The sequence below is a fragment of the Dendrobates tinctorius genome, unplaced genomic scaffold (assembly GCF_039654945.1).
Source record: "Dendrobates tinctorius isolate UK_male_01 unplaced genomic scaffold, ASM3965494v1 ptg000028l, whole genome shotgun sequence".
Lineage (NCBI taxonomy): Eukaryota > Metazoa > Chordata > Amphibia > Anura > Dendrobatidae > Dendrobates > Dendrobates tinctorius.
The window spans coordinates 13,912,501-13,929,279 of NW_027361696.1; the positions used below are offsets into that span (position 1 = coordinate 13,912,501).

At 46.6% G+C, this 16,779-nt stretch overlaps 1 protein-coding gene across 7 annotated transcripts in view; it reads left to right on the plus strand.

Moving 5' to 3' along the window:
• LOC141085113 (chloride channel protein ClC-Kb-like) overlaps positions 1-16,779 on the plus strand; it is an 83,316-nt gene that overhangs the window by 9,901 nt on the left and 56,636 nt on the right. For 4 of the 7 annotated variants that reach the window (XM_073570222.1, XM_073570223.1, XM_073570224.1 and 1 more), the window contains exon 2: positions 10,578-10,887. The exons of 2 other annotated variants lie outside the window; for them this stretch is intronic. In XM_073570222.1, coding sequence (XP_073426323.1) covers positions 10,788-10,887 — 100 coding nt within the window. In that variant the 5' untranslated portion in view covers positions 10,578-10,787. Of the gene's footprint in view, positions 1-10,577; positions 10,888-11,665; positions 11,745-16,779 lie in introns of those variants that run through there. One more of the 7 variants, XM_073570227.1, reaches the window with a different exon arrangement.

The window sequence follows — 16,779 nt, forward strand, 5'->3', positions numbered from 1 at the left end:
TGTCCTGTATATATACACTGCACAGTACCACTCCTCCTGTCCTGTATATATACACTGCACAGTACCACTCCAGTCCTGTATACTGTATATACACTGCACAGTACCTCTCCTCCTGTCCTGTATATATACACACTGCACAGTACCACTCCTCCTGTCCTGTATATATACACTGCACAGTGCCACTCCTCCTGTCCTGTATATATACACTGCACAGTGCCACTCCTCCTGTCCTGTATATATATACTGCACAGTACCACTCCTCCTGGCCTGTATATATACACTGCACAGTACCACTCCTCCTGGCCTGTATATATACACTGCACAGTACCACTCCTCCTGGCCTGTATATATACACTGCACAGTACCACTCCTCCTGGCCTGTATATATACACTGCACGGTACCACTCCTCCTGTCCTGTATATATACACTGCACGGTACCACTCCTCCTGTCCTGTATATATACACTGCACGGTACCACTCCTCCTGTCCTGTATATATACACTGCACGGTACCACTCCTCCTGTCCTGTATATATACACTGCACGGTACCACTCCTCCTGTCCTGTATATATACACTGCACGGTACCACTCCTGTCCTGTTTATATACACTGCACGGTACCACTCCTCCTGTCCTGTATATATACACTGCACAGTACCACTCCTCCTGTCCTGTATATACACACTGCACAGTACCACTCCTCCTGTCCTGTATATATACACTGCACGGTACCACTCCTCCTGTCCTGTATATATACACTGCACGGTACCACTCCTCCTGTCCTGTATATATACACTGCACGGTACCACTCCTCCTGTCCTGTATATATACACTGCACGGTACCACTCCTCCTGTCCTGTATATATACACTGCACGGTACCACTCCTCCTGTCCTGTATATATACACTGCACGGTACCACTCCTCCTGTCCTGTATATATACACTGCACGGTACCACTCCTCCTGTCCTGTATATATACACTGCACGGTACCACTCCTCCTGTCCTGTAAATATACACTGCACGGTACCTCTCCTCCTGTCCTGTATATATACACTGCACAGTACCACTCCTCCTGTCCTGTATATATATACTGCACAGTACCTCTCCTCCTGTCCTGTATATATATATACACTGCACAGTACCACTCCTGTATATATACACTGCACAGTACCACTCCTCCTGTCCTGTATATATACGCTACACAGTACCACTCCTCCTGTCCTGTGTATATATACACTGCACAGTACCACTCCTCCTGTCCTGTAAATATACACTGCACAGTACCACTCCAGTCCTGTATACTGTATATACACTGCACAGTACCTCTCCTCCTGTCCTGTATATATACACTGCACAGTACCACTCCTCCTGTCCTGTATATATACACTGCACAGTACCACTCCTCCTGTCCTGTATATATACACTGCACAGTACCACTCCTCCTGTCCTGTATATATACACTGCACAGTACCACTCCTCCTGTCCTGTATATATACACTGCACAGTACCACTCCTCCTGTCCTGTATATATACACTGCACAGTACCACTCCTCCTGTCCTGTATATATATACACTGCACAGTACCACTCCTCCTGTCCTGTATATATACACTGCACGGTACCACTCCTCCTGTCCTGTATATATACACTGCACGGTACCACTCCTCCTGTCCTGTATATATACACTGCACGGTACCACTCCTCCTGTCCTGTATATATACTCTGCACAGTACCACTCCTCCTGTCCTGTATATATACTGCACAGTACCACTCCTCCTGTCCTGTATATATACACTGCACAGTACCGCTCCTCCTGTCCTGTATATATACACTGCACAGTACCGCTCCTCCTGTCCTGTATATATACACTGCACAGTACCGCTCCTCCTGTCCTGTATATATACACTGCACAGTACCGCTCCTCCTGTCCTGTATATACAGTATACACTGCACAGTACCACTCCTCCTGTCCTGTATATATACACTGCACAGTACCACTCCTCCTGTCCTGTATATATACACTGCGCAGTACCATTCCTCCTGTCCTGTATATATATACACTGCACAGTACCACTCCTGCTGTCCTGTATATATACACTGCACAGTACTACTCCACCTGTCCTGTATATATACACTGCACAGTACCACTCCTCCTGTCCTGTATATATACACTGCACGGTACCACTCCTCCTGTCCTGTAAATATACACTGCACGGTACCTCTCCTCCTGTCCTGTATATATACACTGCACAGTACCACTCCTCCTGTCCTGTATATATATACTGCACAGTACCTCTCCTCCTGTCCTGTATATATATATACACTGCACAGTACCACTCCTGTATATATACACTGCACAGTACCACTCCTCCTGTCCTGTATATATACGCTACACAGTACCACTCCTCCTGTCCTGTGTATATATACACTGCACAGTACCACTCCTCCTGTCCTGTAAATATACACTGCACAGTACCACTCCAGTCCTGTATACTGTATATACACTGCACAGTACCTCTCCTCCTGTCCTGTATATATACACTGCACAGTACCACTCCTCCTGTCCTGTATATATACACTGCACAGTACCACTCCTCCTGTCCTGTATATATACACTGCACAGTACCACTCCTCCTGTCCTGTATATATACACTGCACAGTACCACTCCTCCTGTCCTGTATATATACACTGCACAGTACCACTCCTCCTGTCCTGTATATATACACTGCACAGTACCACTCCTCCTGTCCTGTATATATATACACTGCACAGTACCACTCCTCCTGTCCTGTATATATACACTGCACGGTACCACTCCTCCTGTCCTGTATATATACACTGCACGGTACCACTCCTCCTGTCCTGTATATATACACTGCACGGTACCACTCCTCCTGTCCTGTATATATACTCTGCACAGTACCACTCCTCCTGTCCTGTATATATACTGCACAGTACCACTCCTCCTGTCCTGTATATATACACTGCACAGTACCGCTCCTCCTGTCCTGTATATATACACTGCACAGTACCGCTCCTCCTGTCCTGTATATATACACTGCACAGTACCGCTCCTCCTGTCCTGTATATATACACTGCACAGTACCGCTCCTCCTGTCCTGTATATACAGTATACACTGCACAGTACCACTCCTCCTGTCCTGTATATATACACTGCACAGTACCACTCCTCCTGTCCTGTATATATACACTGCGCAGTACCATTCCTCCTGTCCTGTATATATATACACTGCACAGTACCACTCCTGCTGTCCTGTATATATACACTGCACAGTACTACTCCACCTGTCCTGTATATATACACTGCACAGTACCACTCCTCCTGTCCTGTATATATACACTGCGCAGTACCACTCCTCCTGTCCTGTATATATACACTGCACAGTACCACTCCTGTCCTGTGTATATACACTGCACAGTACCACTCCTCCTGTCCTGTGTATATATATATATATACACACTCACTGGCCACTTTATTAGGTACACCTGTCCAACTGTGTGTTAAGACTTAATTTCTAATCAGCCAATCACATGGCGGCAACTCAGTGCATTTAGGCATGTAGACATGGTCAAGACAATCTCCTGCAGTTCAAACCGAGCATCAGTATGGGGAAGAAAGGTGATATGAGTGCCTTTGAACGTGGCATGATTGTTGGTGCCAGAAGGGCTGGTCTGAGAATTTCAGAAACTGCTGATCTACTGGGATTTTCACGCACAACCATCTCTAGGGTTTACAGAGAATGGTCCGAAAAAGAAAAAAAATCCAGTGAGCGGCAGTTCTGTGGCCGGAAATGCCTTGTTGATGCCAGAGGTCAGAGGAGAATGGGCAGACTGGTTCGAGCTGATAGAAAGGCAACAGTGACTCAAATTGCCACCCGTTACAACCAAGGTAGGCAGAAGAGCATCTCTGAACGCACAGTGCGTCGAACTTTGAGGCAGATGGGCTACAGCAGCAGAAGACCACACTGGGTACCACTCCTCTCAGCTAAGAACAGGCATCTGATGGCTACTTTCAGCAGGATAATGCGCCATGTCATAAAGCTCGAATCATCTCAGATTGGTTTCTTGAACATGACAATGAGTTCACTGTACTCAAATGGCCTCCTCAGTCACCAGATCTCAATCCAATAGAGCATCTTTGGGATGTGGTGGAACGGGAGATTCGCATCAGGGATGTGCAGCCGACAAATCTGCGCCAACTGTGTGATGCCATCATGTCAATATGGTCCAAAATCTCTGAGGAATGCTTCCAGCACCTTGTTGAATCTCTGCCACGAAGAATTGAGGCAGTTCTGAAGGCAAAAGGGGTCCAACCCGTTACTAGCATGGTGTACCTAATAAAGTGGCCAGTGAGTGTATATATATACACTGCACAGTACCACTCCTCCTGTCCTGTATATATACACTGCACAGTACCACTCCTCCTGTCCTGTATATATGCACTGCACAGTACCACTCCACCTGTCCTGTATATATATATATATATATATATATATATACACTGCAAAGTAGCACTCCTCCTGTCCTGTATATATACACTGCACAGTAACATTCCTCCTGTCCTGTATATATACACTGCACAGTAGCACTCCTCCTGTCCTGTATATATACACTGCACAGTACCACTCCTCCTGTCCTGTATATATACACTGCACAGTACCTCTCCTCCTGTCCTGTATATATACACTGCACAGTACCTCTCCTCCTGTCCTGTATATATATACACTGCACAGTACCACTCCTCCTGTCCTGTATATATACACTGCACAGTACCACTCCTCCTGTCCTGTATATATACACTGCACAGTGCCACTCCTCCTGTCCTGTATATATACACTGCACAGTACCTCTCCTCCTGTCCTGTATATATATACACTGCACAGTACCACTCCTCCTGTCCTGTATATATACACTGCACAGTACCACTCCTCCTGTCCTGTATATATAAACTGCACAGTGCCACTCCTCCTGTCCTGTATATATACACTGCACAGTACCACTCCTCCTGTCCTATATATACACTGCACAGTACCTCTCCTCCTGTCCTGTATATATACACTGCACAGTACCACTCCTCCTGTCCTATATATACACTGCACAGTACCTCTCCTCCTGTCCTGTATATATATACACTGCACAGTACCACTCCTGTATATATACACTGCACTCTACCACTCCTCCTGTTCTGTATATATACACTGCACAGTACTCCTCCTCCTGTCCTGTATATATACACTGCACAGTACCTCTCCTCCTGTCCTGTATATATACACTGCACAGTACCTCTCCTCCTGTCCTGTATATATACACTGCACAGTGCCACTCCTCCTGTCCTGTATATATACACTCCACAGTACCACTCCTCCTGTCCTGTATATATACACTGCACAGTACCACTCCTCCTGTCCTATATATACACTGCACAGTACCTCTCCTCCTGTCCTGTATATATATATATATATATATATATATATACACTGCACAGTACCACTCCTGTATATATACACTGCACTCTACCACTCCTCCTGTCCTGTATATATACACTGCACAGTACCACTCCTCCTGTCCTATATATATACACTGCACGGTACCACTCCTCCTGTCCTGTATATATACACTGCACAGTAGCACTCCTCCTGTCCTGTATATATACACTGCACAGTAGCACTCCTGTCCTGTATATATACACTGCACAGTACCACTCCTGTCCTGTATATATACACTGCACAGTACCTTTCCTCCTGTCCTGTATATATACACTGCACAGTACCACTCCTCCTGTCCTGTATATATACACTGCACAGTGCCACTCCTCCTGTCCTGTATATATACACTGCACAGTACCACTCCTCCTGTCCTGTATATATACACTGCACAGTACCACTCCTCCTGTCCTGTATATATACACTGCACAGTACCACTCCTCCTGTCCTATATATACACTGCACTGTACCTCTCCTCCTGTCCTGTATATATATACACTGCACAGTACCACTCCTGTATATATACACTGCACTCTACCACTCCTCCTGTCCTGTATATATACACTGCACAGTACTACTCCTCCTGTCCTGTATATATACACTGCACAGTACCTCTCCTCCTGTCCTGTATATATACACTGCACAGTGCCACTCCTCCTGTCCTGTATATATACACTCCACAGTACCACTCCTCCTGTCCTGTATATATGCACTGCACAGTACCACTCCTGTCCTATATATACACTGCACAGTACCTCTCCTCCTGTCCTGTATATATACACTGCACAGTACCTCTCCTCCTGTTCTGTATATATACACTGCACAGTACCACTCCTCCTGTCCTGTATATATACACTGCACAGTGCCACTGCTCCTGTCCTGTATATATACACTCCACAGTACCACTCCTCCTGTCCTGTATATATACACTGCACAGTACCACTCCTCCTGTCCTATATATACACTGCACAGTACCTCTCCTCCTGTCCTGTATAAATATATATATATATATATATACAGTGCCTACAAGTAGTATTCAACCCCCTGCAGATTTAGCAGGTTTACACATTCGGAATTAACTTGGCATTGTGACATTTGGACTGTAGATCAGCCTGGAAGTGTGAAATGCACTGCAGCAAAAAAGAATGTTATTTCTTTGTTTAATTTTTTTTTAAATTGTGAAAAGTTTATTCAGAGGGTCATTTATTATTCAACCCCTCAAACCACCAGAATTCTGTTTGGTTCCCCTAAAGTATTAAGAAGTATTTCAGGCACAAAGAACAATGAGCTTCACATGTTTGGATTAATTATCTCTTTTTCCAGCCTTTTCTGACTATTTAAGACCCTCCCCAAACTTGTGAACAGCACTCATACATGGTCAACATGGGAAAGACAAAGGAGCATTCCAAGGCCATCAGAGACAAGATCGTGGAGGGTCACAAGGCTGGCAAGGGGTACAAAACCCTTTCCAAGGAGTTGGGCCTACCTGTCTCCACTGTTGGGAGCATCATCCGGAAGTGGAAGGCTTATGGAACTACTGTTAGCCTTCCACGGCCTGGACAGCCTTTGAAAGTTTCCTCCCGTGCCGAGGCCAGGCTTGTCCGAAGAGTCAAGGCTAACCCAAGGACAACAAGGAAGGGGGTCCGGGAAGATCTCATGGCAGTGGGGACATTGGTTTCAGTCAATACCATAAGTAATGTACTCCACCGCAATGGTCTCCGTTCCAGACGAGCCCGTAAGGTACCTTTACTTTCAAAGCGTCATGTCAAGGCTCGTCTACAGTTTGCTCATGATCACTTGGAGGACTTTGAGACAGACTGGTTCAAGGTTCTCTGGTCTGATGAGACCAAGATCGAGATCTTTGGTGCCAACCACACACGTGACGTTTGGAGACTGGATGGCACTGCATACGACCCCAAGAATACCATCCTTACAGTCAAGCATGGTGGTGGCAGCATCATGCTGTGGGGCTGTTTCTCAGCCAAGGGGCCTGGCCATCTGGTCCGCATCCATGGGAAGATGGATAGCACGGCCTACCTGGAGATTTTGGCCAAGAACCTCCGCTCCTCCATCAAAGATCTTAAGATGGGTCGTCATTTCATCTTCCAACAAGACAACGACCCAAAGCACACAGCCAAGAAAACCAAGGCCTGGTTCAAGAGCCAAAAAATCAAGGTGTTGGAGTGGCCTAGTCAGTCTCCTAACCTTAACCCAATTGAAAACTTGTGGAAGGAGCTCAAGATTAAAGTCCACATGAGACACCCAAAGAACCTAGATAACTTGGAGAAGATCTGCATGGAGGAGTGGGCCAAGATAACTCCAGAGACCTGTGCCGGCCTGATCAGGTCTTATAAAAGACGATTATTAGCTGTAATTGCAAACAAGGGTTATTCCACAAAATATTAAACCTAGGGGTTGAATAATAATTGACCCACACTTGTATGTTTAAAATTTATTAAAATTTAACTGAGCAACATAACTTTTTGGTTTGTAAGATTTATGCATCTGTTAATAAATCCTGCTCTTGTGTGAAGTTTGAAGGCTCTAACTTATTTGCATCTTATCAAACCTGCTAAATCTGCAGGGGGTTGAATACTACTTGTAGGCACTGTATATATATATATATATATATATACACTGCACAGTACCACTCCTGTATATATACACTGCACTCTACCACTCCTCCTGTCCTGTATATATACACTGCACAGTACCACTCCTCCTGTCCTCTATATATACACTGCAGAGTACCACTCCTCCTGCCCTGTATATATACACTGCACAGTACCACTCCTCCTGTCCTATATATATATATATATACACAGCACAGTACCTCTCCTCCTGTCCTGTATATATACACTGCACGGTACCACTCCTCCTGTCCTGTATATATACACTGCACGGTACCACTCCTCCTGTCCTGTATATATACACTGCTCGGTACCACTCCTCCTGTCCTGTATATATACACTGCACGGTACCACTCCTCCTGTCCTGTATATATACACTGCACGGTACCACTCCTCCTGTCCTGTATATATACACTGCACGGTACCACTCCTCCTGTCCTGTATATATACACTGCACGGTACCACTCCTCCTGTCCTGTATATATACACTGCACAGTAGCACTCCTCCTGTCCTGTATATATACACTGCACAGTAGCACTCCTCCTGTCCTGTATATATACACTGCACAGTACCACTCCTCCTGTCCTGTATATATACACTGCACAGTACCTCTCCTCCTGTCCTGTATATATACACTGCACAGTACCTCTCCTCCTGTCCTGTATATATACACTGCACAGTACCACTCCTCCTGTCCTGTATATACACTGCACAGTACCACTCCTCCTGTCCTGTATATATACACTGCACAGTGCCACTCCTCCTGTCCTGTATATATACACTGCACTGTACCTCTCCTCCTGTCCTGTATATATATATATATATATATATACACTGCACAGTACCACTCCTGTATATATACACTGCACTCTACCACTCCTCCTGTTCTGTATATATACACTGCACAGTACTACTCCTCCTGTCCTGTATATATACACTGCACAGTACCTCTCCTCCTGTCCTGTATATATACACTGCACAGTACCTCTTCTCCTGTCCTGTATATATACACTGCACAGTACCACTCCTCCTGTCCTGTATATATACACTGCACAGTGCCACTCCTCCTGTCCTGTATATACACTGCACAGTGCCACTCCTCCTGTCCTGTATATATACACTGCACAGTACCACTCCTCCTGTCCTATATATACACTGCACAGTACCTCTCCTCCTGTCCTGTATATATATATATACACTGCACAGTACCACTCCTGTATATATACACTGCACTCTACCACTCCTCCTGTCCTGTATATATACACTGCACAGTACCACTCCTCCTGTCCTGTATATATACACTGCAGAGTACCACTCCTCCTGCCCTGTATATATACACTGCACAGTACCACTCCTCCTGTCCTGTATATACACACTGTACAGTACCACTTCTCCTGTCCTGTATATACACGCTGTACAGTACCACTCCTCCTGTCCTGTATATATACACTGCACAGTACCACTCCTCCTGTCCTGTATATACACACTGTACAGTACCACTTCTCCTGTCCTGTATATACACGCTGTACAGTACCACTCCTCCTGTCCTGTATATATACACTGCACAGTACCACTTCTCCTGTCCTGTATATATACACTGCACGGTACCACTTCTCCTGTCCTGTATATATACACTGCACGGTACCACTCCTCCTGTCCTGTATATATACACTGCACAGTACCACTCCTCCTGTCCTGTATATATACACTGCACAGTACCACTCCTCCTGTCCTGTATATATACACTGCACAGTACCACTCCTCCTGTCCTGTATATATACACTGCACAGTACCACTCCTCCTGTCCTGTATATATACACTGCACAGTACCACTCCTCCTGTCCTGTATATATACACTGCTCAGTACCACTCCTCCTGTCCTGTATATATACACTGCACAGTACCACTCCTCCTGTCCTGTATATATACACTGCACAGTACCACTCCTCCTGTCCTGTATATATACACTGCACAGTACCACTCCTCCTGTCCTGTATATATGCACTGCACAGTACCACTCCTCCTGTCCTGTATATATACACTGCACAGTACCACTCCTCCTGTCCTGTATATATACACTGCACAGTACCACTCCTCCTGTCCTGTATATATACACTGCACAGTACCACTCCTCCTGTCCTGTATATATACACTGCACAGTACCACTCCTCCTGTCCTGTATATATACACTGCACAGTACCACTCCTCCTGTCCTGTATATATACACTGCACAGTACCACTCCTCCTGTCCTGTATATATACACTGCACAGTACCACTCCTCCTGTCCTGTATATATACACTGCACAGTACCACCCCTCCTGTCCTGTATATACACGCTGTACAGTACCACATCTTCTGTCTTGTATTATATAACATTATATTATATGAATGTCTTTGCTCTGTCGTGTCATCACTCTTGTCACCGTGTTTCATTCCTCAGGAACAGCGATCACATGGGGATGATTTATTTTTACTGCAGTCCTTCAGAAGATGTAAAGCAGAACAGAGCCGTTTGAAGCCACTGATCCTAGGAGCTTACAGTCTTCAGAGGGCCCTGTCCTGTAACTTCACACTCCTTTATGATTTGCCTCTGGATCTCTTAAAATAGACCCTCAGTGGTTTCATTATAACCTGCTGCCCCTGAAGAACTATGGATTCCCTGGTAATTGAACAGGGGGACACAGAAGATAAACTTCTAGCGCGAAAAGATGTGCTTAGACCTTTCCCCAGAACGCGGAGGACGATGAAAGGTGAGGGCGGAATGATTGGTGGAGACCACAAAGGGGCAGTGTACTGCTTGTAATGATATATTCTTAAAAGTGCACAGACCCTAAATTGTGGGCCGAGGGTCATATGTCCCAAATTTGGAAAAACAATAAAGAAAAGCGCATGCTGTGTAGTGCATCATGGCAATTTTTCTTATTTATGACAAACCTGTACCCTAAACTTGTCCAGTCTTTTATATATGGCCACATAGAAATATTCTCCTAGTAAGGTCCATTAGTATTTGCATACAATTTGATGCCTTCACAATCACCTGTAAATAATATCATGTCTCCACAGTACATTCCCCCCACACTCAGTTTGATGATCCACACAGTACGGTATACCCCCCACTTCAACTTTCAGTATGATGTCCCCACAGTACATTCGCCCCACAGTATGATGTCTCCACAGTACATTCGCCCCACAGTATGATGTCTCCACAGTACATTCGCCCCACAGTATGATGTCTCCACAGTACATTCCTACACACATAGTATGATGTTTCCACAGTACTTTCCCCACACTGTATGATGTCCCCACAGTACATTACCCCACAAACATGATGAGTCCACAGTACATTCAAGAAAACATCATTTGAAAGGTAACTCACCAAACCCTGACTGATGCACTGGCAGGATACAGCAGACCCCACTTGATAAAGGCTGGGGCAGCACAGGTGCATTCCACTGACGAGGACAGCCACTAACCCAATATGGTCTGGCTGCCTAGGCCAGAACATATTGGTTTACTGGCTGTTCTCATCAGTGGAATGCACCTGTGCTGCCCCAGCCTTTATCAATTGGGGTCTGCTGCATCCTGCCAGTGCATCAGTCAGGGTTTGGTGAGTTACCTTTCAAATGATGTTTTCTTGGATTTTTGGAATTTTTTCCTTATGTGCGCTGTCCACAGTACACTCCCCTATGCTCAGTATGATGCTTCCACAGTACATTGTCCCTGCATAGTATGATGTTCAACACAGTATATCCTCCCACTTTCAGGATGATGGCCCTAAAGTATATTCCCTCCACACCGTATGATGTCCCTACAGTGCATACACCCCACACACAGTATGATGTTTCCACAGTACATTCCCCCACACAGTACATTACCGACACACAGTAAGATGTCTCTTTAGTACATTCCCCCCTCCTGCTCCCCCCACACACAGTATGATGTCCCACACAGTACATTACCGACTCACAGTATGATGTCTCTATAGTACATTCTCCCCCTACACTCACACACACTATTATGTCCCACAGTACATTCCCTTTCCCCCACACACAGTATGATATCCCTCAGTACATTCCCCTCACACAATATGATATCCCCACTGTACATCCCCCCTCACACACAAACAGTATGATGTCCCATAGTGCATTCCCCTCACACAGTATGATGCCCCAGACAGTACATTCCCCACACACAGTATGATGTCTCTACAGTACATTCCCCCCACACACAGAGTATGATGTCCCATAGTACATTCCCCTCACACATTATGATGCCCCACAGAGTACATTACCCACACACAGTATGATGTCTCTACAGTACATTCCTCACACAGTATGTCTCTACAGTACATTCCCCCACACAGTATGATGTCCCCACAATACATTCCCCCCAACACAGTATGATGTCCCATAGAACATTCCCCACACACAGTATGATGTCTCTACAGTACATTCCTCACACACAGTATGATGTTCCCACAGTACATTCCCCAACACACATTATGATGTCTCCACAGTACATTCCCCTACACTCAGTATGACGCTCCCACAGTACATTGTCCCTGTCTAGTATTATGTTCAACACAGTATATCCCTCCACTTTCAGGATGATGTCCCTAAAGTACATTCCCTCCACACCGTATGATGTCCCCACAGTACATACACCCCAAACACAGTATGTTGTTTCCACAGCACATTCCCCCACACAGTATGATGTATCTATAGTACATTCCCCCCTCCTGATTCCCCTACACACAGTATGATGTCCCCACAGTACATTCCCCCAACATACAGTTTGATGTTCCACAGTACGTTCCCCTCTCCCCCCACACAGTACATTACCGACTCACAGTATGATGTCTCTATAGTACATTTCCCCCTACACTCATACACACTATTATGTCCCACAGTACATTCCCCTTCCCCCACACACAGTATGATATCCCAAAGTACATTCCTCTCACACAGTATAATATCCCCACTGTACATCTCCAACACACACAAACAGTATGATGTCCCATAGTGCATTCCCCTCACACAGTATGATGCCCCACACAGTAAATTCCCCACACACAGTATGATATCTCTACAATACATTCATCTCCCCCACACAGTATGATGCCCCACACAGTACGTTACCCACACACAGTATATCTCTACAGTACATTCCCCCACACAGTATGATATACACACAGTACATTCCCCCACACACATGCAGTATGATGTCCCATAGTACATTCCCCTCACACATTATGATGCCCCACACAGTACATTACCCACACACAGTATGCTGTCTCTACGGTACATTCCTCACACAGTATGATGTCTCCACAGTACATTCCCCCACACAGTATGATGTCCCTACAATACATTCCCCCCCACACATACAGTATGATGTCCATAGTACATTCCCCACACACAGTATGATGTCTCTACAGTACATTCCCCCACATAGTAGGATGTCCCCACAGTGCATTTCCCCCCCACACACAGTATGATGTACCATAGTACATCCCCCCACACTGTATGATGCCCCACAAAGTACATTACCCACACACGTATGTCTCTATAGTACATTCCCCCACACAGTATAATGTCCCACATAGTATGATATCCCCACAGTACATTCCCCTCCCCCACACACAGTATGATATCCCAAAGTACATTCCCCTCACACAGTATGATATCCCCACTGTACATCCCCCACACACACAAACAGTATGATGTCCCATAGTGCAATCCACTCACACAGTATGATGCCCCACACAGTAAATTCCCCACACACAGTATGATGTCTCTACAATACATTCCTCTACCCCACACAGTACATTCCCCCCACACAGTATGATGCCCCACACAGTACATTACCCACACACAGTATGATGTCTCTACAGTACATTCCCCCACACAATATGATATACACACAGTACATTCCCCCACACACGCGAAGTATGATGTCCCATAGTACATTCCCCTCACACATTATGATGCCTGTCACGACAGCAAGCAGGAGGCACGCCGTTGCCACCAAATTGCGCCGAACGGCGCGGCCGGTGCCACCAAAACGTCACGATCCCACCACCAACACGGCTGTATCAGCGGACGGAGGGACCCGACACACAGCCGGCACACGGCTATCACAGGCACAGTGGGGGCTTATCTTAGTTATCCCACCACTGGCGCCATGTGACAAAAACACAGCAAGCTAATCTTGCTCTAACAATTTATCGCAGGGGGGGTATTTTGGTTGCCCCACCACTGCTAACAACCTTTAAAGAACTGCAGGGATTTATGTATATCCCACTTTCTCAGTTCCACTTTGGAACTCGCAGCTCTCCGGCACCCCCCTTACCCTCAGGTCAGACAGGGAACTGCACCTAGGATAATTAGTCGCCGGACGGGCTGCTTGTTGTGCACGGGCAATTAGACTACTGCAGTAAGGGAATTATCAATGCTGTGGCCTCAACCACTCATTCAGCAATATAAGACCCTTCTGTACTGCCAGCTAGCCTCGCCAGCCGCGCACACCACGCTGCCACCAGCCACGCTTTACTTAATCAAAGTGTTAAGAGGGTCCGTGGCAAACCCCAAATTAGTAGCGATTATCTAAAAAAAAGCGCAGTTTGTTTCTTAGAGCATGGAGACAGGGCTAATAGATTTTATCATTTATTCCCAATAGGGCAGTGATTACATAGATAAAAGTTGCTATAAATTGAGACATTACATATGTACAAATATAAAACAAAGTGGATGAAAGAACAGAAAGTAACACTCACATGTGCATAGTTGGTATTAGGCAGACCATGTGGCTGGGCGAGGGGCGCTTAACCAAATGTCCCCACTCATTGGCACATCTCTCTGGCAGGAGGACTCCAGCTGAACTGACTGGAATTTGGTAGGGATCATGTTTCCAAGTGTAACAAACCCAACAAGAAAACATCAAGAATGCACTAGATAGGACACCCCATTTGGGAGCAATCCATATCTCAATTTCTGGAAGTCCGAGAATCGTGAAACTTAGGGGTTTAGAAGCCTGGCTTCGTGCCCTTTGCAGAAATGTGAGTTTCAGATCTCTGTCACAAGCGAAGTGCGCGCTAGGCTTCTTTTAATATTTCCTATACCTGTATTCAAGCTTCATGGTTTCAGAACAAAGCAATGCTTTCCCTTGCAGGGGGGGAGGCTGCGAGAGGAAATGGACGGTTTCAGGTTTCACAGAGCTGCACGCAGGAAGACACTGGTGTGTGTGTTGTGGGGGAAGAGGGGGGTTGCAGCTACATGACAGGCTTGTCTCCTCAGTGTGTAGCAATGGGAGATTCTAGAAAGTTCTGCAACATCATCTCTTACATTACACCTCCCCCTTTTAGAGGGAGCTACGGAGGCATTACCTGTCGGTAATCGGCCATGCGCACCTCAGCGGGTTCACCCCGGCGGGACAACCCATTGGCATTACCATGTTCACTGCCCTTTTTGTGTTGTACCGTAAAATCCTACTGTTGAAGGGCAAGGCTCCAGCGGAGCAACCTTCCATTGATTCCGGACACTGTGTGCAACCAGCTCAGAGGGTTGTGGTCGGTTACCACCGTGAAGGTGCGCCCGTACAGGTAGGGCTGCAAACGTTGCAGTGCCCACACCATGGCCAGACACTCCTTCTCGATGGTGGAGTATGCCACTTCCGTCGGCAAAAGTTTCCGGCTCAGGTACAACACGGGGTGCTCCTGGTTCCCCGAGTCGACCTGGCTGAGCACAGCACCGAGGCCAAACTCGCTGGCGTCGGTCTGTACCAGAAACGGGCGACTGCTGTCGACTGCTCTCAACACTGGAGAGATGCACAGGGCTGCTTTCAAAGCTTGGAAGCCCACCTCACAGTCATCTGTCCAGTTGACTTTTTGGGGTAGCCTCTGTTTGGTGAGGTCAGTCAAGGGTTTTGCAAGGGCGCTATAGTCTTGAACAAACCGCCTATAGTACCCTGCAGTGCCCAAGAAGGACTTCACCTGTTTCTTGGTCCTGGGGGTGGGCCAGGACGCGATTGCGTCCACCTTTTCTGGCTCCGGAATCATGGAACCCCCTCCTACCCGGTGCCCCAGGTAGTGGACCTCGCTCATGCCCATCTGGCACTTTCCCGGCTTGATAGTCAGGCCTGCCTGGTGAAGACGCTTGAGCACCTCCTGGAAATGCTGAAGGTGTTCCTCCCAGGTGGAACTGAAGATGGCGATGTCGTCCAAGTACGCCACCTCGTACTCCTCCAGTCCCCGAAGTAGGTGGTTGACCATCCGCTGGAAAGTGGCAGGGGCATTTTTCATGCCGAAGGGCATGACCGTGGACTCGTACAGTCCAAAGGGGGTGATAAAGGCGGATTTCTCCTGCGCCTCAGGGCTCAGGGGAATCTGCCAGTATCTCCGACTCAGATCCATGATGGATATGTACCTTGCTTTTGCCAACCGCTCAAGCAGATCCTCGATGCACGGCATCTGGTGGGCATCAGAGGTTGTGATGGCGTTGAGCCCCCTGTAGTCGCTCCTTTTTAGGCACGAGGACTACAGGTGAGGCCCATGCGCTTTTTGACCGTCGAATCACCCCCAGCCTTAACATCTCATTGATCTCTTGGCGCATGACTTGTTGCATCTCCTCAGAGATCCAATAAGG